Here is a 24,782-nt window from a genome sequence, read left to right as displayed (position 1 = left end):
CCTTGGTGGTCTCCCATCCAAATACTAACCAGGGCTGACTGGAGCTACGAATGTTAAAAAGCCTGACTATTTTTTCAAGCTTCAAGCATACTGTTCACAATTTGTGAACAAAGTGATAATATAGTGAATATATAAGGTGATTTTGAGCTACGTGCTGTTTTTTGTTTTGAGTCGAGTCACTCTCAGTACCGAATGAGGTGAAGCAAGGCAGTTTTCTTGCTCGAAAATGGCATGGGGGGGAGGGAGAAGCCCTTTCTCACCCTCCGGAGCCCTTCTGAGCCTGTTTGGACTCTCCTTTTTCTTTTTTTAAGCAGTTCCTGCCGCTGCTGTATAGTTGCAGGGAATACAGGCAAGTTAGTGTAAACAAGCAGCGCAACATATTGTGTAGTTTACTTCGGAACAGGAATTTGAATCTGGGTTTCCTAGGTCCTAGTCCAGTGCTTTAGATGCCACAGCAGACTGGCTGTTCTGTAATTGCGGGGGGGGGGGGGGGAGACACGAAAACTTGTGAATATGGTAAATGTGACATGCAATGCAGGGAACAGCTGCTGTTTTGTTCAAAAGATAATCCCTAGAAAGGTGAATACTTAATTAATTCAGGGCCTCTGGTGAATACATACTCTCAGCAAGCTTAAGTAGGTGTAACCAAACAGAACACGAGGCCTTGCTCCATTCCCTCTTGCCTCTTCCTTCTCATTTTCCATACTGTAGATGGGAACTTCCTCAAGGCCGAGGGATACATCTGGTTCTTTTCACTCTGGAAAGTGTCATATGAGCATCGGTGATGCTGAATAATTTTTTAGAACTACATTACTGGGACGGAGTTGAGTGAGGTTGTATGGCACGGCTGGTGGGTATGTCATGACAACAGCGAGGGTGAATTGCATCCCAGCAATAAACAGTCACCTGCCAGAGGTCAGTGACATAAAAGGAAAGGCCCAGGGTATGTTATAACAGGAAATATAAAACATCTCTGTCAGTCACAAGAGTAACTTTTTGCATACAGTTTCTCAGACTTAGGAATCTGCTATTTACATAAACTTTAGCTTGCAAAGTTTAAACCTTTTGACACTGACAAGTTTGTAGAGCAGCCATGGTGGAGTAAAGCAGTTCACAAAGCAATTCCTTATAAAGCAATCCTGACTTCTTTCACCCTCTCTTTCAGGCTGCATTAACCAGTCGGCCACACTACTCCCAGGAGTAAAAGTCAACCGGATCTGTCCCAAAATGCTCCTGCTTCATAAGACTGATAGGCAGACCATTCCCACTATAACAAACCCTGTGAAAAGTACATCATCCAGTACCTTCATTGACAACACCAGCAGGAAAGAGAAGGGCAAAGTCACTTCGGTGTGGTCTTCTTTGTCTCCCTTTCATTGAGATGTAACAACCATGCATCAGTGCCTCCACAGCATGCGACTGTACTTTTTTTATTGCATATTTTTTATTATTTCATTAATAAGTAGATATACAAAGGAAAAAATAGGGAAAGAGAAAATAATATTATTTACATATCATTTTGTTGGTATCTAACAATCTCTACCCCTCTTTATAATACCGTCTTCCATATTTTCTTAACATAGTAGTAATTTGATTTGACTAGCTCTTTTGTCTGGTGCATCAGACCAAAACTGGGGGAAAGAGCTCAGTTGGGCCGCCTAATCAGCTTCGTGGGCTGTGCCGAGGAAAAAATACAAGAGGGGAAAGCCAGCGTGGTGTAGTGGTTAAGAGCGGTGGTTTGGAGCGGTGGACTCTAATCTGAAGAACCGGGATTGATTCCCCACTCCTCCACATGAGTAGTGGCCTCTGACCTGGTGAACCGGGTTGGTTTCCCCACTCCTACATACGAAGTCAGCTGGGTGACCTTGGGCCAGCCACAATTCTCTCAGAACTTTCTCCACCCCACCTATCTCACAAGGTGCCTGTTGTGGGGAGAGGAAGGATGATGATTGTAAGCCGGTTTGAGACTCCTCAAAGGTAGACAAAATCGGGGTATAAAAGCCAGCTCTTCTTATCTCCTGAGCTCTCTGGATGAAGGGTAGGATAAACATGTGACGGCTGATCCCTCCTCTCCATTCTGCCCACAGTCCCTTGAATTAATGGCAATCCTGGTCTGGGAGTAGCTTTGGCTCAGATGTTCAGCCCCAAAATGAGGGAAAGGCAAGAAGCAGCCTCCATACTCAGACATCTTTTAAAATTTAAACTCTTCAGAACGGGGAGAACATAGTCCAACTACTGATAGGTCCAGCAATGTATTTAGTTGGTGCAAGGACTATGCTGAACTGTTGAACTCAGCTGTGCTGAACTGTGTTGAGCTTGAGGCTCTGCTCCAGGCTCCGTCGTCTGTTTCTCCTATTGGACGGTGGACTTTGGCCGTCCAACCATGGACTGGGGGGGAGTGGCTCCAGGTGGTTGGGAACTGCATATAAGCTGGGGCGTTTTGCAGTTCAGTTCGTTCTGTCTTCCCTGTTAGCTGCATAAAGCGGTTGCTGTTGGAACTCTGCCTCTGGCCTTGTGTGTAACCTACGCATACATAATACTGGATAGTTGAAATCATAGCTGCTGACCCGGTCCTTATCAGAGAGGTTTTCACTCACCATCTTGGAAAGGGTTCAGACCCGGACTGACTAATTTGTCCTCATTTGCTTGATGTGTCACATCGCCAGACTGCCTCAATCACCCACACAACCTACCTGTTGGTTCTGACGCACTTATTACCTCTTCTGAAAAGCGTGACGCTGACCCTGAGCTTCTGGAAGCCCTTACGCCACAAGATCACAACAGTGAGTTACAGGCAGATTTCCTACGCATCATTATGCAAGAAATCAAATGAGGATATTTTACTAGTCAGTTCTTACCTTCACACCATCTACCATTTAACTCCTTGGAGGGTGGATTCTAATGGAGAACTGTTTACCCACACACACACACACACACACACACACACACACAAACTCGACACCGCCTGAATTCTCTGTGAAGCACGTTGCTTCTGCTTTGTACTGGCACAAAGCCAAAAGCCTGCTTTGCATTATTGAATCACATGACAAAAATTATAAATCCACTTTGATTAACAAGGGTGGTTTTTTAGAACACCGTTCCCGGTCGTTGGCTGAGTCCCCCCCCCCCCCAAAGGAAACCGAGAGACGAAAAGCGTATCCCACTGAACTAGCACATGAGATTTTTCACGCTAATTTATACGGAGGTAAGGAAAGAAAATTGTTTCATTTTTTATAGCATACAGCCACTGAACTTAAATAGAGAACTAGTTTAGTTTTGCTTTTTTGATTTAAAAATGGCTTGTGGCCAATGTTGTCGTTGTGCAGGCTTCTAGTTTTGAAGGTGAAGCTTCTGTGAGCTAGAACAGTTTGGTTTTGGTGGGAGCTTAGATTCCAAACACTGATCCACTGCATGCAGGTATAACTTTGCTGTACAAGGAGTCTTGTTTGTAGATGGTCAGGCTTCTAATGTCTTTGTGATAGGGTTGCCAGCTCCGAGTTGGGAAATACCTGGAGATTTTGGGGGTGGAGTCTGAGGAGAGCAGGATTTGGAGAGGGGAGGGACTTCAGTGCCATACAGTCCAATTGCCAGAGTGGCCATCTTCTCCAGGGAACTGATTTCTGTCGCCTTGAGATCTGTTGTAATAGCAAAACTCCAGCCACCACCTGGAGGTTGGCAACCCTACTTATAGGAGATCCCTGATCAAGAACCCCTACATCCTCACACCTATGTCAAAGTAGAGAGGGGCGAGGGAGGGGAAGGAGGTTTACAGTGCTATTCTAAGCAAAGTTATACCCTTCTAAACAGGGTGGATTTGATTGAAATCACTAGATTTAAGAGATTAGATTTAAATCAGGGTTTTCTACACACTTTTCTGGCCTGCTGCCATTATAGATTTTCTTCTCCAGTGAAATAATAATATGATAAACCTCAGGCTGTTTCACTATCATTTTTACTGCTTGCCCCTCCCTCCTCAGATTTAGCTTCTTGTGCAGATCTATTTCACTCCAAACAAACTTGTGTTCATTGAACTTCTTGAAACTTAGCATTTAAGGGGTAAGGGGTTGATTCTGTGTACATAGATTTGCAAAGGAACAATGGGATTAAGGTCCTTTTCTCAACTCTGTATGTTTATTTTATAAAATTTTTGCTGTGAGGAAGAGGTATGTTATCTCTGCAGACACACATTCATAATTTTGAGATCTGCAAAAGCAAACATCTGTGATAATATCTTCTAGATAGAAAAATATCTTCTAGTCTTATAGAAACCTCTAGAAGAGCATGACATTGTGAATGGATTAATGGAATTCATTTACCAAAAAATTTAAACATTGCATGAATATACCGCCTCGTGCTACATAATTAAAAACTGATGACTAACCTTTGCACTATAAAATTTATCTTTAGATACATTTTCCCTCAAAAAGCATTTTTTTAAAAAAAAACCTATTTACATTTTTTTAAATCCAATTTAGATTATTTATTTATTTATTTATCCGATTTATAACCCGCCCTCCCCGGCCAAAGCCAGGCTCAGAGCAAGTAACATCATTTAAAATACATCAGTATAATCAAAGATCAAAGTATCTGGGTATTTGGTTAGCTTCAAATAATTTTAATTTATTCAAAAATAATTATATAAAAACATGGCATCAAATTAATACAGACTTGAAAAACTGGCAAAGAATACCTTTATCACTATGGGGTAGAATTTCAGCTGTTAAAATGATGGTTTTACCCAAAATGCTTTTTTTATTTCAAAATTTACCAATAATTAAGGGGGTTAAAATATTTAAGGTATGGAAAAAAGATATTTTAAACTTCTTGTGGAACAAAGGAAAACATAGAATAGCTTACAAAAATTTGATTCAACTAAGAGATATAGGTGGATTAGGCTTACCAGATTTAAAAACGTATTATGAAGCAGCATGCTTTGTATGGTTGAAATCTTGGATAATGTTAGAGGATACTGAATTATTAGAATTGGAAGGTTATAATTTACGTTTTGGATGGCATGCTTATTTATGGTATGAGAAAGAAAAAGTAAATAAAGATTTTAATATTCATTTTGTTAGAGCTGGTTTGTTTAAAGTGTGGAAAAAGTATAGAAAGATATTAGAAAATAAAACTCCTGGATGGCTCAATCCAGTGGAAGCTTTTATGAGAAGAGGAACTCAGCTGAATTTAGAAATGGATATATATAGAAATATTATTAACTGGAAAGAAGGGATATGGATTCTAAAAAGTAGAGAAGAACTGGATATAAAGGACTGGTTTCTATACTACAAAATAAGAGATATATTTAATAAAGATAACCAAATTGGATTAGATAGAAATAAATCAGAATTAGAGAAAATATTAATAAAAGGAAATAAAGGACTGATAGGTAGAATGTATAAATTGTTAATGGAAATTAATTTGGAACAAGAAAGGGTTAAACCAATTATGATTAAATGGATGAAGGAGCTAGGTTTTAACATAGATTTGGAACTATAGGAAAAATTATGGAAAAAAGAATTTAAATTTACAATAACCAATGAAATTAGAGAAAATCTATATAAAATGTTTTACAGATGGCATATAACACCAGTGATGATTTCTAAAATAAACAGAGAAGACAGGGGTCTGTGCTGGAAATGTGGTAAGGAAAGAGGAACATATATGCATGTATGGTGGTTTTGTAAAAAAATAAAAAAAATTCTGGAAGAAAGTTTTGAAGGAAACGAATAATTTGATTAATGGTAGTGTGAAAAGAAAACCATTATTTTGCTTATTGGGAATACCACCAAAAAATATCAATGATGAAGACAGAATTGTCTGCCAGTATAGCTTTGCTGCTGCAAGAATTGTGATAGCTAAAGTTTGGAAGCAAGTGAATAAACCCTCAATTAATATCTGGAGAGAGAAGATATGGATATATATGAGGATGGCCAAATTAACAGATTTCCTACATGGGAAAGATATGGAAAAGTTTAAACAAACTTGGTCAAAGGCCGCCTCATATTGGGATAAGATGGCAAAAATGGATTTTATGGTTATAATTAACGAGTTGTAGAAACTAGAGTAATTTTATACCTTTGTATTTTTAATAGTAAAATCTGATTAGACACCTGCTGCGGAAGTCGGGTGATGGGTCACTCTTAATGGTGGGTGGTGGGGGAAGGGGTATCTTTTTCTTTTCTTTTTTTAATATAAGAACTTTGATATTTGAGATTGTAATAAATGAGATATATGGATACTCCTCCAAGTTTGTATTATGTATTTTGTAATTTTTGTTACTTATTTTTTTTTGTTATTGTTGTTACATGTATTGTTTTTTTGTTTGATATTTTTTATTGTTAAAAAAATCTTAATAAAAATTTATATATAAAAAAAAGATCAAATCAAATATAAATTCTAAATTTAAAACTATAAATCCCAGTTAAAACTTAAAACTGCAGATGGCGCCTCATGTTGCCAGAGATGAGCGGCAGGTTACCCCTCAGTTAATATAAAATAATATAAAAAGAGGGGGGATAGGGAGGCCACCAAGATGACATTTGCGGCTGTCCTCAACCATAGGCCTGGCAGAATACTCTGTCTTGCAACCACCCTGCTTCTAAGTCCGTGGAAGGCAATAGACATAGGATGGTATAGCTGTGCATAGGATGGCACTGTTAATCTTGCACCATTTGGGGTAAATAGTTCCATGGGGGGCATCTGAAAATATGGTCAAACCTGACTCTATAATCTCCCTTGTACTTTGACCTTTGTGGTAGATACCATCAATCAGGGAATTATGCACAAAACCTAGAAAGGAGTGTCATTAAAGTGCCCTAAAAACGCTCGCCATTTAAACATTGGCTGTTACCGCACTATGTATTCCCACCGATGTATTAAGAGTTTGAAACTGTTATAAAAAATACTGTTCTCATTTTGTTTGGCCCCTTTAGCTGTGAAGACGTCTTCCAACCATTTTTTAGCCGTGGCATCCAAAAACCCTTTTAAAGCGATGTTTTTTATAACGTTTGCAAACTCTTAATACATCACTGGGAACACCTAGTGTGGTAACAGCCATTGACAGCAAGTTTTGGGGTTTGTTTTTTTTGTACGCGTGAACAAATTTTGAACTATTATCAAGACAGTTTGGGCCAAACTAAATGTGATGGCATCCTCGTGTCTGACAGGGGGACACTGCTGCCCATTGAGAGCCCAAAATGGGCATTGTAAAAATGCCATGAGGACCCAAGTCTGCATCGCAGTGGGACAAGGTGTTCAACACCCCCCCATCTTTTCAAGTGCCGAAAGACCATGCCCCCCTACCCCAATGGCTATTTTGGCACCTCAGAAAGCATGGGTAGGGAAGGAATGAGAGCCCCTTGCTGCTGTCTTTGCCATTTTGAAATCACCCATAGAATCACAGAGTTGGAAGGGACCACCAAGGTCCTCTAGTCCAACCCCCTACACACTGCAAGAAATTCCATACTGCCTCCCCAACACACACCCAGTGACCCCTACTTCAGGAGATGGGGAAAAGCCCTCCAGGATCCTTGGTCAATTTGGCCTGAAGGGAAATTGCTTCCTGACCGCAAAGTGGTGATCAGCATTACCTTGGTCATGTAAGAAAAAGCCACGAAAGCCAGACACTGACGCAGCCCTTCCTGCCCTCCCTCTCATGATCTGCCTAAGGTCACAGAATCAGCATTGCTGATAGATGGCCATCTAGACTCTGCTTAAAAACCTCCAAACGAGGATCCACCACCTCTCAAGGAAGCCTGTTCCACTGAGGAACCGACCTAACTGTCAGGAAGTAATGCTTGTCCAAAGTAAATTAGTGGAAATACTTATTACAGACAGAATTATTAAGCACATTGAGGAGCAAAGTCTGCTGAAAGAAAATTAGAATGGCTCTGTAAAGAGACACCTCAACCACCTTTTGGAGAACGTGAACAAGCATTCAGTTAACAGTGATTCAGTATTCGTTATATACTTGGACTTCCAAAGGGCTTTTGGCAAGGTAACTCACCAGTGACCTCTGAGTAATCTTAGCAGTCAAGGGAGTGAGCAGTGGCCACGTTAGCAGATGACCACAAAATTATTCAGGATAGTGAACACCAAGGACAACTGTGAAGAACTCCAGGAGCATCTCCACAAACTCAGTGAGTAGACAACAATGTTGCAAATGAAGTGCACTGCAGGTAAATGTAAGGTGATGTACATTGGAGCAAAAAATCCCATATCAAAGTGTGTGCTAATAGGATCTAAACTTGCTGAAAGGAAAAGAGACCTGGGGTCATAGTGGATAGCTCAAGGAAATTGTCACCTCAGTACACAGCAGTTGTGAACAAGGCGAACTCTATGCTGGGGATTATCAGGAGAGGAATTGAAAATCAAACTGCCAATATTATAAAGCCCCTGTATAGATCTACAGTGCAGACTAATTTGGAATACGGTATACAGTTTCTGTTGTTGTATCTCAAAAAGGACATTGCAGAGCTGGAAAAAGTATAGAAGAGAGCAACCAAAATGGTAAAGGGCTTGGAGCACCTTTTCTATGTGGAAAGGCTAAAGAGACCGGGATTTTTTCAATATAGAAAAAAAGTCAGCTGAGTGAGGACATGATCAAAATTTAGAGAATTATACATGGGACAAAATTAATAGAACTTTTTCTTCCTCTTCCAAAATACTAGAACTTGAGGGCACCAACTGAAGTTGACGGGCAATGGATTCAGGATACACAAAAGGAAGTACTTCTTTGATCAAAAAGTGATTAAAATAAACAGTTCACTGCCAGATGTTGTGGTGATGGCCACAAGTATAGATGACTTTAAAAGGGGACTAGATACATTCATGTGGGATAGATCCATCCGTGGTTACTAGCCATGATGACCAAAGGAAGCCTCCACAATCAACAGTACTAAACCTCTGAATACCAGCAATAGGAGGCAGCATCGGGGGGGGGGGGGAAGCCTTGGCCTCTATGCCCAGTTGTTGGTTGGCCAGTGTGAGACAGGATGCTGGACTAGATGGACCACAGGTTTGATCCAACAGAGCTCTTCTTAAGTTATGCACTATTTCCCACAATGGTGCCTTCCGCTGCAGAGCAACCCTGGTATTCCTTGGTGGTCTCCCATCCAAATACTAACCAGGGCTGACCCTGCTTAACTTCCAAGATCTGACGACATTGGGCTACACCAGTGATCGGCAAACCGCGGCTCACGAGCCGCATGCGGCTCTTTGGCCCCTTGAGTGCGGCTCTTGAGTGCGGGCTCCTGAACCACTCCGCTCCTGCCCCGGCGCAGGGCAGCTTCTTGCCTCTCCGCCTGGCTGGGCGCGTCTCGCCGCGCCTGGGCTCCTCCCACCGCCGGGACCCACCCGCGCCCGGGCTGCACGTGGTGGGAGGCTCCGGAGCCCTCTCGCCCACTCCCCGGGCGTTCCAGCGGAGTGTGGGGCCGGTGGAAGGCCGCGGCGCTCGCCCATCGACTCGTCCTCGTTCCGAGCTGCGCCAGGTCTGCAGCGCCGCGTGGCGGAGGCAGGGGGTGGGGCTTCCCTTGTGCGCGCGCACTGTCCTGGCCGCAGCCCCACCCCCTCCCTCCCGTGAAGCTGCTGGGCGCATTTGCCCGGCAGGAAGCGCCCTCCACGTGCTCAGGGACTCAGGGCGCTTCCCCAGGCACCGACTCATGCGCCCTGCTGCACCCAGTCCGCAGCAGAGGGAGGGGCTCATGGGGTAGCGTAACGGCCGGAGGCCCCGGCTGTCGCCTCCGTCCCCCCCCCCTCGTGCAGACGGGGCATTCAGGCCTGGAGCTGTTTGCCGAAATGTCCATGCGATTAGCAAGCCCCAGTCTCTCAGTTTGAAGGCCTTTTTTTAGGTGGTGGTGGAGCATCTTTATCTATTGGCTCTCAAAAGAAATCTCAATCTTGTACTGTTGATATTTGGCTCTGTTGACTAATGAGTTTGCTGACCACTGGGCTACACTATGCTGCCTTCCCTCCCCAGATGCCACTATGCTTATTTGCAGCAATACACTGGCACAGCTAATTCTCTACAAATCAGGATGGCATGGAAGAACCAAAAAATTTATTATATGATAATTTACAAGTCTTGTTGCTATTTATGAATACAGATTTTTTAATTGAATTTTAATATTAAAACATTCCCAACTCACCACCTTTTCCCCTACCAAGAGAGGCACAAAACAGGACAAGAAATTTGTGAGGTATTTCCCTTTCTTATTTAAAAGTTTTTTAAAAAGTGTTATGTGATGCTTTCATTTACCCCCATTCAGCATCTTTCAGGTTTTTAGATATACGTGCAATATTACTTTATAACTTTTTAACTGCACTATGTTTCTTCACTATGGTTTCTCATAACATGGAACAAACAGTACACCCAGAACAATGCAATCAATGCACCATTATAAAAACGTACTGGATTTTATTGTAGCCAGTTCATTCACCTTACAGAATTATATATAAAAAGATTAATTTGTGCCAAATAGAGCATAGTTCTATCAAAATGTCAACTACTTTTTGGCTGAACATTATCCTAGTTTCTTCAAGATTTTGGTTATTTTTATATACCAGGCTTAAATCAGGGTGATTTCCCCCTGCACATTTCATATGAGCATGGAAAAATAATACATTAGCTAGAACATTGGATTTTAAAACTGCATTCCAATACATGAACGCATGAAGCTGCCTTCTACTGAATCAGACCCTTGGTCCATCAAAGTCAGTATTGTCTACTCAGACCGGCAGTGGCTCTCCAGGGTCACAGACAGAGGCACTTCACATCACCTACTTGCCTAGTCCCTTTAACTGGAGATGCCAGGGATTGAAACTGGGACCTTCTGCATGCAAACCAGATGATCTACCACTGAGCCACAGCCCCTCCCCATTTCTTTTTATAGCCCACATTATCAATATTCAAATAGCAGACAAGGGGCTACACAGCACTTTGTTCACAGGTGAAGTTGCTCATAGGATCTTCAAGTTGGGAAAGGCTGGAGCAATTCTATGTCCTATGACATGTGTCATGTATCTGTTAAAGGATAAGAGCCCTGCCAAAAAAAAAGAGGTAGCAACTCCATCACAGAGCCAATTTCCACAGATAACCTTTCACCACCATTTGTTGAATGAAGGGGAAAGAGATGCAACAGCCAGTTTTTCAATTTTAACATCATTTTGGATGGACAAATTCATTTTAAATTTATGCTATTAGGGTATAAAATTCTATATCGTTTAAGACATACACTTTAGTGTTCTGCTCCATTGGTCTATTATGAGTCACAGACAACTGTGAAAGAACTTCAACAGTGGGGGTTACCGCACTTTGTATTTCCAGAAATGTATTAAGAATTTGAAAATGTTATAAAAAACATCGCTTTAAAAGGGTTTTTGGATGCCACGGCTAATGAATGGTTGAAAGATGTCTTCACAGCTAAAGGGGCCAAAGTGCAAACAATATTTTTTATAACGTTTTCAAACTCTTAATATATTGCTGGGAATACAAAGTGTAGATTTCTATTTGGATAAATATTTAGCCTCTGAGAATCAAGCTATATATGATGCTTGGTCTTCATAATGGGTTTTTTTTTTTTCAATTTAATTTACCTGAAAGAAACTGCAGGAAGCTGTAATTTGGAGCAAATGACAGTGCAAGGAGAGGAAATACTCAGTTATTTTCTTGGAGGCAGTATTTTCTATCAAAAACACTGTCCTAAGCTTGCTTTTTGCACCCTGGGGTTTCAGCTTCCAACAACTGCTTTGAAGGGAGCTCAGGAAAATATCCACATGACTGACACATGCATGGCCCAGCCCACATCAACATTAAAAGTCAACCACTGTTCCCTTGCCCAGACCCATTCAGGTGATTGGAATCATTTCCCTCTGCACGACACTGCAAACCCTTCATATGTGTAGGGTTGCCAACCTCCAGGTACTAGCTGGCGATCTCCTGCTATTCCAACTGATCTCCAGCCGATAAGAGATCAGTTCATCTGGGGAAAATGGCTGTTTTGGCAATTGGACTCTAGGGCATTGAAGTCCTTCCCGTCTCCAAACCCCGCCCTCCTCAGGCTCTGCCCCAAAAAGCTCCCGCCGGTGGCGAAGAAGTACCCGGCAACCCTACATATGTGAGCTGAGGGGTGGGCAATACTAAACTTTAGCAGAGTGGCAATTTATTATGTTTACAGGTCAGTACTAGACCCGACACTTGAAAGATACGTTGTAAAATTAAGACCATAATAATAATAACAACAACAATAACACCACAAGGAAACCAACCAGCCAGGCCAACTATATTTGAACAGGTTTATTATAAGAAAAACTAACATGACATTAAGTAAAAATGCAAAAATTGTGCAATTATGGCAAAAATGTTTAAAATTCCACACATTTGCAGTCAGAGGACTACAGTACTTCTTACTAACATACCTGAGCGCTGAACATCTGATGCCATTTTAAAATAGATCTCAGAACGCAGGGAGTTCTTTGATATTATGCAAACCACATGCATGGGACACTCAACAAAACCACCTGCAGGAGGTGTGTGGGGGGGGGGCAACCCACCAGGCCTCTGCGGCTGCACGATCACCAAGAGGCTCCATCGGGCTTGGGCAGTGGACCGTGTGCCCAAGCAAGGCTCAGCAGGGCGAGTTCTTTGTAAGGGGAACAACATTTGGAATTAAAAACGAAGATCTTTTTCCAGCATGTTTCCTTACAATCCCCCCGCCCCCACAAACACGCACACACTGCATTAAAATGGAAGGCCGATGACTCAATAAGATAGGCTAAGTGAGAAAAGCAGGATGGATAGGAGAAAAAACCCAAACCTGGCCCTGTGTTAAGTTAGCACAGTTACGGTAACTCTGGTGTCGGCTTGCATCGTCCGATCTTCCACTGTGCAGGGTTGCTTTTGAAAAATCCGATTCTAAAAAAACAAGATTTACATTTGGGGGGGGGGGAATTCTCACTGGATAATTTAAAAGGATGTAAAGAACTAAAAGATTCTTGGTTAATATTACTGCTTAAACAATTATTCATGCATAAGACTCACTGTATTTCCACCCCCGCCCCATTTCAAGAGTTAGCTTTCAAGCATGTTACAGTCATACCTCCCACCCCCACCCCACCCCCAGTGTAAATGGTTAGACAAAAAAAAGATCTTTGTATTTAGTGCAGATTTTTTTTTAAATGAAAGTTAAGAACAAACCTACTGCAGAAATTACCTACAGCATATTGTACTTCAGTACATCACATGACAGGGTCATTTGCTAACTTAAACTAACTTCTTTAAAGTTTCAAGTCAGATTGACATTTCTACTAAATAAATAGAGAAGATTGTCAAAAAGCAGCAATACGTTTTGTAAAAAAGTTTCAACTGAACTTAACTTTTTGAAAGATATATAACACTTTGTTTCCAAAAAAAGAAAAGAAAAACAACAACTAATGCAATATTTTAAGGAAGGGTGCTTCAGAAAGTTTGCAGCTAAGAGTCTTACAACAGAGCTAGTACAAAGCCACAACAGGAGTAAGAAATAATACATGAAATCAACCGGATATACCTTTTAACAGCATCCTCAAGAAAGCCTCAGGCAACCAGAATTCAATGTCATTTCATGTTCAGTCTCAAGATCTATATGTAGGATATCAAAGCCTTAACCTCTGGTTCAGAAGAAACAAAACTCTCCTCTAAGGAAATATGATGATTGGGCTTTAGGAGTGCTTGTTGAAACAGGGGTTGAACACGTTACTTGCCTTTTGTCTGCACTTAGTGTTCGCAGGTGACTTTTTCTTTCTCTTTTTTTACTCATTTCGATATCTGAGTGCCCTGGGCATCACGGAACAGGACTTTCTCACTACCCCCTCCTGCTGCAACCCACTGAGGCCTGAAAATAATGTTAGACCCTCGGGAACAGTGTGGAAAGGGGCAAAGTAGGCCTCTGCAGTAGGAGAGTGGAATCTGCAGAAACTGCCATCTGTTCTGTTGGAGGAAATGCATGGTTGGATACAGGCCACTGAGGAGAGGTTTGCCACTCTTGAGGGACCACGATAGAAGCCGAATGGGGTTTTACGAGCCAAAATTATTGTACCTTTAGCGATCTGAAGAAGCCCAAGACAAAAAGCTATTCACTGAATCTCTGGAAGATGAGGTATGTAACAGAAAGAGACTTTACCATGCTTTTGATCATTTCACAGTTGAGTGTTCGATATATTGTGCAAGATTTAAAGTCAAGTAGATTCATATTTACACAAAAGAAAAGCTGACTGGGGAATGACAAGCCAAAAATTCACCAACCTAACATTATTCTAGATTTAACCTTTTCAGCCAAGGGTGGCCTAATTTATCAATTAAAAGTAACAACCATCCTTGGGTATATGGCCAGATCACCTTTTAAAACAAAACTGAATTAACGAAAGTGGGACATGCTTCATTCATCAACAACTGTGCTCCATAACTTGTTACTCCTAGCAAAGATGCACCAATAGGACATCTACCATGAACCTTGGGGCTCAGTGTGATAAGGTCACACTAAAACTACTTGGAGATTTAATGAAATCTTAAATTCTTACTCCATCACCTCAAATATATGATGACAGCCACAGAGAAAGTAGATTCTTACTTGGTACCAAAAATTATTTTCAACTGCAGACTTCCAAAAGTGGCTACTGGATCACTAAGAAAGCTCAGTAGTGCAAACTTTCACATTACTCCAGAAACAACTGGAGGGCAGGATGCCAGGCAACAGGCAGAAGGATCTGGGGCACCGGCAGAGAGCCAGAGCTGCTTCCATGCTAGGCTGACCGGAGGCAAATATTGTTCCATGACAATTCAGCAGCCGCAAGTGAAACGCATGCCAAGAACAGCAACAATAAGGAGCCCAAAGTTTTGCAGATGGTCTCATACTTCCTTTCCCCCCCCCCCCACACACACACAGACACCAACAGTCAAACCCCACTTGGCCGGACTGTTTCGGCTGTCCGACAGCATTCAACACTACACTGTCAATCGTATCACAGGATGGGCCAAAAAGAAAAGTGCATTTAGCGCTTAGCCTTTTAACGGGTGGGATGACTCCGTCAAAGTAATAGCCGTTAAAGACTACTTTGCCTATCCTAAGTAAGAACTAGGTCCGCGAGACGTTCGAAAGGAGGGTTCAAGCACAAAGCAGCGAAGAACACGCTTAAGACTAGACGTAGTAACACTAACCAATAGCCATGAAGTTGGCCATCTAAGTTGACCCATATCAGACTTAACAAGTATTAAAAATGTACTAGCACCACTGGGTTTAAGCCCTTCATGGAGTGACCAACAAGTTCACCTGCTTTTGAAGCTCTGTATTTAATTGGCAGAAGATGGCTACATCTTACTACGCCATCAGAAGAGTAAGAAACCCCCACAACAAAAACTAAACCCACAGAAGGGAAGCAATGCAGCCACCTGACGTACACCTTTATATAAATGGTAGCTTGTGAACTGTTGCAAACTTATGTTTCTCCAAAAGCTAACACAATGTATAAATACAACAAACATTACAGTACCTTTATACACATGGAAGAGGTATAAAGACTGGGTATTTGCCTACTTAGTGTCACTGAATTTAAAACAGCAAACTACTGATATTGCCTCAGATTTTACCCGTATTTTAAATAAGAAGTTACTTCAAACGTGCTCTCTTCACTCTCGCTATTAACATTAGTTTAGCTTTCAATGGAGTGCATAGTTACCCCCAATCCATCTACGCTTGCTTTTAGTCAAACCGACACTCTAGAACATGATCAAGTGACTAGCAGAGAAAATGCTGATAATTGCACTTTGTAACCCACTCTTTACTCCGCAGGAAAACATCCATTAGGAAACTAAACCACTACTTCCCTTCTCCCCACTGCAATCTTTAAAGAGCACCCATCCCCATGTACGGGAAAAAAAAGCCATCAATTTCAGCTCACATTAAATACTGACAGAACTGGATTGGTTTTTCTTTTAAAAACAGATCTTTCTGCTACCATCAAATACCAAAGTTACTAAGGCATTTTACCAATGGAAACCGGGGGGGGGGGCAGGGGGGAATCAAATAACTTTCTGAAGACACTGCGGATACAATTTAGCAACAGCACATTCAAAATGACGTCCAAGATCCCAGAGTTTATCGGGAGTCTCATAGACCTTCTGCCACTCGTCATTAACTTCATCATACTGATAGAGAGAATTCTTCCTGCTGGTTCTGAAGACATGCTCTTCGACAGTGACTTGAGTAGCTCGCACAAACAAGTGAAGTTTGTTTTTGAGGATGACAAGTTTAATGTAGGGGTTGATGGACTGGTCACACGGGAAGTCTTTCTTTCGAGTCCACTTGTTCAATTCAATGTCATAGGCCTCTACGGTAAACATACGCTGATGGTTTCCACAGGTTCCAGCAATGTAGTAGATGGAGTTGTTGTAGACAGCTGCCAAACCCTGGATCCTAGGCACAGCCATGGGAGTTAAGAAACCCCAGTAATCCTTTCGGGGATCGTAGCAGAGGAAAAATTCTCCTAAGGGCAGAAAGAAGAAATGAGATATAAGGCACTGTTGGGCATGCTCTATTACAAAACCTCGTGCCTACCATCTCCCAAAGCATGTTTGCTTTGTAGGTGTTTATGAACCCAATCATATCTTACTATGAAGCGGTCCAGTACAGTGGTCATAAACCTTTCCAGACCTGCGAATCACTGAACCACAACCATGTGATAGGAAGTCATGTGACAGAACATGGGGGAGCCAGAGTGAAGGTTTTGTCACTGGCAAGACTAGGCCTAACAGTGCCAGGGACAGGAAAGACACGTTGAGCACCAGGTGGTATACTGTTGTAAGGAACAAGCCAAGGGGCAGGACTGTGGCTCAGTGGTATAGCATCTGCTTGGCAGGCAGAAGGTTTCACCTTCCAGGTGAAAGGACCAGGTAGGAGGCGATGTGAAAGACCTATGCCTGAGACACTTGAGAGCGGCTGCCAGTCTGAGTAGACAAGACCGACCTTGATAGATCAAGGATCTGATTAATTATAAGGCACTTTCATGTGTGTGTGTGTAAAGGCATGAAAGGATCCTCCTGCTGTGCAGTTCTGCTGCTCCTCTCTGTGAGTGTGCGAAGAGGCAGGAGGCAGACTGCTCTTGTTCTCCCTGTGTGCGCACAACAGCAGCAGATCCTTCCGAAGCAGGGGTGGGGTGGCAGCTTGCAACAGGACTCTGCAACCTACCTGATAGTCCTGAGGAATGGGCTGAAGATCGCCAGCCTGGTGGACTTGAAATGCAGCTTTAAGTTATATTCCTAAACACATAGTCATGTTTTGAGTCCAAGGAGATAATGTGAGATAGAAATATTTTATTAAATTAAATTAAGCTAAAGTTTTCAGCAGTAACTTACTTGTTAGCATACTGCTCAAACGTCATACCATGAGCCTTTAACAGAGAAAGTACTGGAGAAGTTACCAGTCGGCAACTCACGTCATGGTAAAGAACTCGCACACAGAAACCCAAATCATTTTCATAACTGAATTGTCATACTCCTATCATTCCACAGAAGACATAGAACAGAATTGTTCAGGACGGCATTTTTACAAAGTGAACAGGATTCCTACTCGAATGACTGAAAATTTCTTATTCTTGCATTGCTTATTGCATTTTGCAATTGTTTCTAACTTTTGCAATTTTTTGCCCTTCTCATCATACGCATTACAAGGTTTTTACCACACTGTTTATACGCATTATATTGTTTATACTGTCCTCTCACTCTGTAATCGGCTTTAAGCCTCAATGTGAAAGGCAGACTACAAATGAAGTAAACAAAGACATTAGCTAGAATGCTGAATTCTAAGTTACTCCCAAAAAATAGGCTGGCTTAAAATGAAATATGAACTTAATACAAACATTTTTTTCATTAAGACAGAACTTCCTACATTTTAATGAAATTCCTTCTTTACAAAGAAAAGAATCCAATTAGGAAAACATCCTCAGCAGCACCATCATGTGCTATGACTGCTGGTCACTGTTCATAGTACGTATTACACGGTTTTACTGCATTGTTTATATGTATCATACAAATCATGGACCATGCTGGTCATGGGATCATAAGCATTAAAGTCCAAAAAGTTAAGTAATACAATGTGTGTTCTTTTCTAAAAAAGTAAAATATTAAGTTCAATGTTTAGGAAAACTAAGACCAATTTAAACATAAGCCTGGTGGGAGGGAAGAATTAATTGTGCAACTTTGCATGGCCAAGAACTTGACTACTGGTTGATGGGGTAGCGGGGAGAGCAAGGGAGTCTTGGGCCTCTGCACCAAGCATCTCATTAAACTGGGCTTCTATGCATGCAATCCTACTGTATATGCAACATTTAGAACATTTATGCCTCCCTGTACAACAGATCCCTGGCATGCTATCTCTGCACATTCAGTGGCTGACGGCCCAATTTAAATGAAACACAAGCATCAAGTAATCAGGCCTATTGTGCAACATGTGAATGAACATTAGGAAGAACTTCCTGACACAGCGGTTCCTCGGTGGAACAGGCTTCCTCGGGAGGTGGTGGGTTCTCCTTTGGAGGTTTTTAAGCAGAGGCTAGATGGCCATCAGACAGCAATGCTGATTCTGTGAACTTAGGCAGATCATGAAAGGGAGGGCAGGAAGGGTTGTGTCAATGCTTGGTTCTCGTGGCCCAGGAAAATGCTGGTCGCTACTTTGAGGTCAGGAAGCAATTTTCCTTCAGACCAGTTGGGCCAGGGATCCTGGAGGGTGGTTTTTTTGCCATTTTCTGGGCATGGAGGAGGGGTCACTGGGGGTGTGGGTGGGAGGTATTTGTGAATTTCATGCAACGAGCAGGGGATTGGACTAGATGACCCTGGAGGTCCCTTCCAACTCTGTTTTTGTGATTCTGTCTCATCAACTACACTTTGGTTCTCTCATAGTTTCTTTTTTACAAAGCAGTCTCGCATATAAGTTTTAAAAGATAATGCAAAGTTCATATTTCATTTTAAACAGGTTGTTTTTTTAAAGAGAAATAATAGATGAAACTTAAAACCACAATTTAACTTAAGCAACCCTTCCACCCAGAAAAAAAGGGGGGAAACTATGGTTATCCATTCTGGTTTGGATAAGGCCATGGCAGTAACAAGATGCACCAGTCTCCAAAGTGTGGTTGATCAGGTGTGCATTCACACCTTTTCCTTTTAAAACATTACACAAAGCTACTTTTGCTCAATCTTTCCTGTCAACTAGGTCCCCTGCTCAAGATGGATGTGAGTTCTTTTCTCCTTTAACTTCTTCTCCCCTTTAACTTCTTGACTCTTGCTTGTCATCAGCCTCTCCCATTAGTTTAATTAGTTAGTTTAATTAGTTAGTTTAATACAGCAACTTGTCACTGGGCTCCAGCTGAGAGCCTTCATCTTTCCAGCTCTCAAATGCCATTGCAGAGGCCAACAGAGTCTTTGATTCTCCCTGTAGACACCTCAGCTGGGAAACCCCTCCCTGAGGAACATTTGTATGTCTAGCTTCAAAGTTCATTTGTCTTTAAGAGCTCACTTTTGCCTCAACAGTAGGATAAAACAAGCCAACCCACTTGGGTGTTCTGAGTGTTAGTGATGGGGGGGGGGCGAAAACAAAAGCAGCACTATGGCCAATTCAAATGTAATGCAAGCAATATTTAAATCATGCCGCCATACTAACATGAAAAACTCATAACAAATAGGCTCTAATACAAGAATGTTAACAAATATCATACAAATGTACATGAATACAACCCCTTACATACATATAATCCAAACTACTAAACAATATGAATGTATCGTTTAAGGGGTTGTATTCATGTACATGTGTATGATATTTGCTACATTCTTGTATTACAATCTATTTGTTATGAGTTTTTAATGTTAGTATGGTAGCATGATTCAAATATTGCTTGCATTACATTTGAATTGGTCATAGTGCTGTTTTTGTTTTTGAATCGCCAAGGTCAGCACGAGTTTTGCCTTTTCTAACTTAATGATGGAGTGGGGCAGAAAACATTCAGGTGCTTTATTTTTCTACAGACTATTTTCCCGTTTCTAAGGGTTAATAGTTTTATAAATTAATTCACTGAGAACAGCAGACTACAATTAAAAAAATAATAATGAACGGATGCCATTGCTAATATGACGTCAGGCAACCTTGGAAGTTTTCAAAGTTGTGATTACGGTTTTCCAGAAATCGAGCAAGAGTATCTGTATGTTTCATTGGTTTGTAAACGGCGGGTGGGTGTGGAGAATCCCACCAAAAATACTTGTAACAACTCAAGTCAAAAACCAAGTTATGAATGCACATGATTTATCTCTGCGGGACAAATCAAAACCAAAGCTAAAATCTTTATTTATAGGTCTTCTTGCATGGCGGAAGGGACATTGCAATCACCAAACTGATACAGAGCTAGTGAGTAATGCAAGTAATGCCACGGCAAGTTACAAGGAAACTGAGATCAGTGACCTCAGGGAAGACTTAAATTCTTTGGGCGTACTCAAACTGATTTCAAAAGGTTTAGAGTGGATAGCCCAGGCTAGCACCATCTTGTCAGATCTTGGAAGCTAAGCAGGGTTGGCCCTCATCAATATTTGAATGGGAGACCACCAAAAAATTCCAGGGTCACTATGCAACAGCAAACCACCTCTGAACGACTCTTGCCTTGAAAAACCTACCAGATAGACAGATAGACATATTTTGCAATTATAAAAATATATATACTATGGTGAGAAATCTTGTGTTTATCCTACACACCAGTGGTTAAGAATGGTTGACTCTAATCTGGAGACCTGGGTTAGTTTCCCCACTCCACCACATGAAGCCAGCTCGGTGACTTTGGGCTAGTTACAGTTTAAGGCCCGCAAAATCATTTGGTCTGGCCCTTTGTGGGTCCTGGCAGATCTCTAGCTCAGAAGAATCTAAGACTAGTGATTTGCCCCCTCCTGTGGACAGGAATAGCCTCTATTCAAGGCAGATGTGAGTTTGTCATTTTCTTTTGCCAAGAAAATGAACCTTTTCCCCCCCTTGCAGAAGAGTCGTTAGCTCTGGAGCTGCTAGGATCGCCCAAGAAACTGTGTTAACCCTTTCCCACCTGGGCCATGGAGAAACTAATTCCCTCTGTACTACAAGAGGGCTGGGGGCGGAAGTGGCAACAATGGAGGGGTTAAAGGGGGCAGGGCCAGAATGCGCAGGAAGAGGGTGCACGTTCTTAGCCAGTGTGTCCTTATTTCATTCCTGCAGGTGGCGGTAGCAAGAGCCGGCTATAGAATCTGGCCCTGACCATGCGGAGCAGGAGCAACTCCAGCGGATGGCTGGACGGCTACACCTGGCTGGTGCAACAGACCATCCTGTGCCACCAGGTGGGCGAGTGCACCACTGGTTGGATGCCTGCCTGCTTGCCCATGCCGGGGGGGTGTTATCTGGGGCAGCTGCCTGCATGGGGCTTGGTCGGCTAATATTAACTTGATAATTTTGTATGGCCCGCGAATGATGTTATAAATATCCAAATGGTCCTTGGCGGAAAAAAGGTTCCCCACCCCTGCCTTAAAAGGTAGAGAAAAGTTGGCTTATAAAAACCCTCTTCTTCTTTTTTCTACAAAAGGGTAATAGGGCACCACTCCAACTACTTTGGAGTTTGAATGCTACCTACAAATATCCCAACTATCGATTCTGCCCCCCTGCTGACACACAAGCCCATCTTACCCTGTAAAACATAGATATGGTCTTTATATTCCACTGCGTTATGAAACTCCATTGCTACAGGCATTGCAGAGACAGCTGTCCAGCAGTTCTCTCGGCTGTCGTAGCACTCCACAGATTTCAGCGAGTTACGCCCGTCTCCTTCATAAACGCGACCACCTATTGCGTAGAGTTTACCACAGCAGTGAACCAATTTGCAGCCTATCCTGGCACGCAGCAGTGGGGCTTTAGGGATCCATCGATTGCCCGAATGATCGTACATCCAAAAGTCACTTTCTGCTCGGTGGTCTATGGAGACCTCACTGCTGCTTGGTCGGTAACCCCCGGCAATGTAGATGTCATTGTCAGGAGAAACGAGTATCCCTACCTCCCGCAAATCGTTGGGCGGTTTGCATAGTTTGAACACTCTCCCTGTGATGGAATCTAAACAAGGCACTGTTTGCTTCTTTCCTGAGTGTTTGTGAGCAGCATCAAAGCAGATGATCATTTCCGAAGCAGTCATTCCGAGCCGCTGGGTATAGCCATTGGCACTACTTTGTCCTTTCTGTACACAGTTTTGGGCTATAGCCTGTGCAAACATGGGAGGGATTTTCTCTACAAATTCTGCATCCAAGAGGGGCATGCGGATGCATTTGGCAAAAATCTCTGGCAAGTGGGCTTCTCTTTTGTTGGGCTCATGTTCAAACCACCGTATAATGCTTTCGTAGACATGCTCCTCCTTGTCAACGTTTAAATCATTGCTGTCCAGTATGCTTACGAGTTGGTCTTTTCTCAGCTGGAGAAATTCTTGTTCTTTGGTGACACTCAGGAACTTCTTACGAATGTAGTCTTGTGATGTGACTTTCAATTCCTGATGCCCATAGTGATCAGCAAAGATAAACACTCCGATCGAGTTCTGGGGGTCCAAATGGCTGATCATGTATTTAGCACACTGGTCCTGGATAGACGGAATCTGGAAGATACTAGCTGCAGTGAACAAAGCTTGGACATTGGCCTCTGTCAGTGTTACTCTGGAGGTATAGGCATAATTCAGTACTAAATGCATGGACTCTTCTTCAACCCCAACAATCCGGACTTCTTTCTGGGTACTCTCAGTAAGGCCACTTGTGAACATTGATCTAGAAAAGAAAAACACACATCTGTAAGAACCTTCACTTAATGTTCTGTGGACTAGAGACTACCTAGTCCATACCATTTTATGCTAATCTTTAAGGGCCCACAAGACTCCTGTTTTGGTTTATTTTCAACTAACGTTTGAAGTGATAAAGTAGTTAACTAGCAAAAGGACAAGACGTACCTGAAGTAAGGGCTAATTGCAGCAAGAACGTTCCGATGACAAGAAAAAGTTTTCCCATGATCCACTTCCACCACGATATCTGTCAGCTGGCCTTCATCATACATTGTTTTGAGCTGCTGGAGAATGCTACAGGCATGAAAGGGATCCATCCCACCACTGACTGTGCTTGAAGCAGGAGTTCCATTCAGCATTTGCGGAAACTTGCTCTGCTCTAGTGAAACATTGACACAAACAGTTTTAGTACAGATCAAAAAGTAACTGACAATCTTGTATGTACCCCATGGATTCAAAAATAAATTTGGGGTTGCAAACATTGGAAGCTATTTATTAAGCCTCTGCAGGTATTAGGATTGCATTGCAAGGTGTGCCATAAACTACACCTCATGGTAGGTCTTAAGAGGGTGGATCCCAGTGATTTCTTTCCCACCAAACATCAGCTTGCAAATACTGGAAGACGTCTTGATTTCTTCAAGACCATACAATTAAACATTTCTTTCAAATGTTTGTTCTTCACCGTCACCTAATTTTGCCTAAAATCAATGAACAAAAAGCTAACGTGAAACAAGAACATTGTATTGCCGTAAGGGGTATGCACCGAGAAAAACGACCACACCGTTTCAGATCTGGTATTCTGTTGAAAATTTTGTCCTGAGAATGCTTCTTTTGGGGTAGGGCATTTTTAGAGTTTTAGAAATCCACGTAGTGTTTTCAAGTTCCAGATTTTTGGGACCATCCTTTTTAACACAGAACCAATTCAGGGGTTGGGGGCAGCAGCCACTGAAGATAACACCACTAAATTTGCACAGAACGCAGTTCTCCCTCCCCTCTCAATTCCCTCCCTCTCCCTCCCGAATTTCAAGCACATGCAACAAAGTCGGCTAGTTTCTGTGCACTCGTGCACTGCAGACACCATTCTTTTTAATGGACAACCAATTTGAAGGGCTGGGATAGCACTGATTGAGGGAGGGGCCGTGGCTCAGTGGTAGAGCATCTGCCTGGCATGCAGAAGGTCCCAGGTTCAATCCCTGGCATCTCCAGTTAAAAGGACTAGCAAGTAGGTGATGTGAGACCTCTGCCTGAGACCCTGGACAGCCACTGCCAGTCTGAGCAGACAATACTGACTTTGATGGAACAAAGGGTCTGATTCAGTAGAAGGCAGCTTCATGTGTGTAACACCACCAAATTTACACAGAATGTAATCCCTCTCTCTCCTCTCAAGCCCTCCAATTTTCAAGCACCTGCCATAAGGGGTCTCTGTTTTACCAGACCCCCAAAGTAGGCGAGTTTCTGCACATGTGCACTGCACAAACCATTATTTTCAATGGGAAGCCAATGCAAGGGTCTGGAGCAGTAGTCATTGGAAATAATGCCACCAAATTTGCACAGAACGAGGTCCTCCCTCTCCTCTGAAGACCCCCCCCCACAGCAATAGCAGCAATACCACAGCAATAGCAGCACCAGCCTCACAAGACATCTCAATGGTAGCTGCAGGTCCCACTCCCGTGGGGTGCTACCGTACTACTCCACTGCTGGCACAGGTGGAGGGATGACCCTCAACCTTCCTGCACCCTGGCTTCTCTTTGCACTCTCCTTCAACTCCACCCCAAGGTCCCTCTCCACTGGCCTGCCACTTAACCTGCAGCGTTCCCATTATCCTACACAGCAAGTTTAATTCCTGGGAATGTCCCTATAAATGTGCAATTTAAGGTTGTTGTGAAGTCTAGCTAATCTAGCAGATACACCCCTAATTTAAATTAATTTTGGGCTGTCCCTAAACT

General features: G+C 42.5%; 1 protein-coding gene across 1 annotated transcript; it reads right to left on the bottom strand.

Moving 5' to 3' along the window:
- Positions 1–16,051: 16,051 nt before the first annotated feature.
- KBTBD8 (kelch repeat and BTB domain containing 8) lies at positions 16,052–23,221 on the bottom strand. The gene is made up of 3 exons (XM_056866968.1): positions 23,005–23,221; positions 21,711–22,825; positions 16,052–16,515 (listed from the first exon to the last, which is right to left on the bottom strand). Exons 1-3 carry the CDS (start codon positions 23,193–23,195, stop codon positions 16,052–16,054), a joined length of 1,770 nt encoding a protein of 589 aa, XP_056722946.1. The 5' UTR covers positions 23,196–23,221.
- Positions 23,222–24,782: the final 1,561 nt, after the last annotated feature.

This window comes from Euleptes europaea, chromosome 1, assembly GCF_029931775.1.
Source record: "Euleptes europaea isolate rEulEur1 chromosome 1, rEulEur1.hap1, whole genome shotgun sequence".
In the NCBI taxonomy this organism is placed as follows: domain Eukaryota; kingdom Metazoa; phylum Chordata; class Lepidosauria; order Squamata; family Sphaerodactylidae; genus Euleptes; species Euleptes europaea.
The sequence above is the reverse complement of the archived record's forward strand: the minus strand, read 5'-3'. Positions and strand labels throughout refer to the sequence as shown.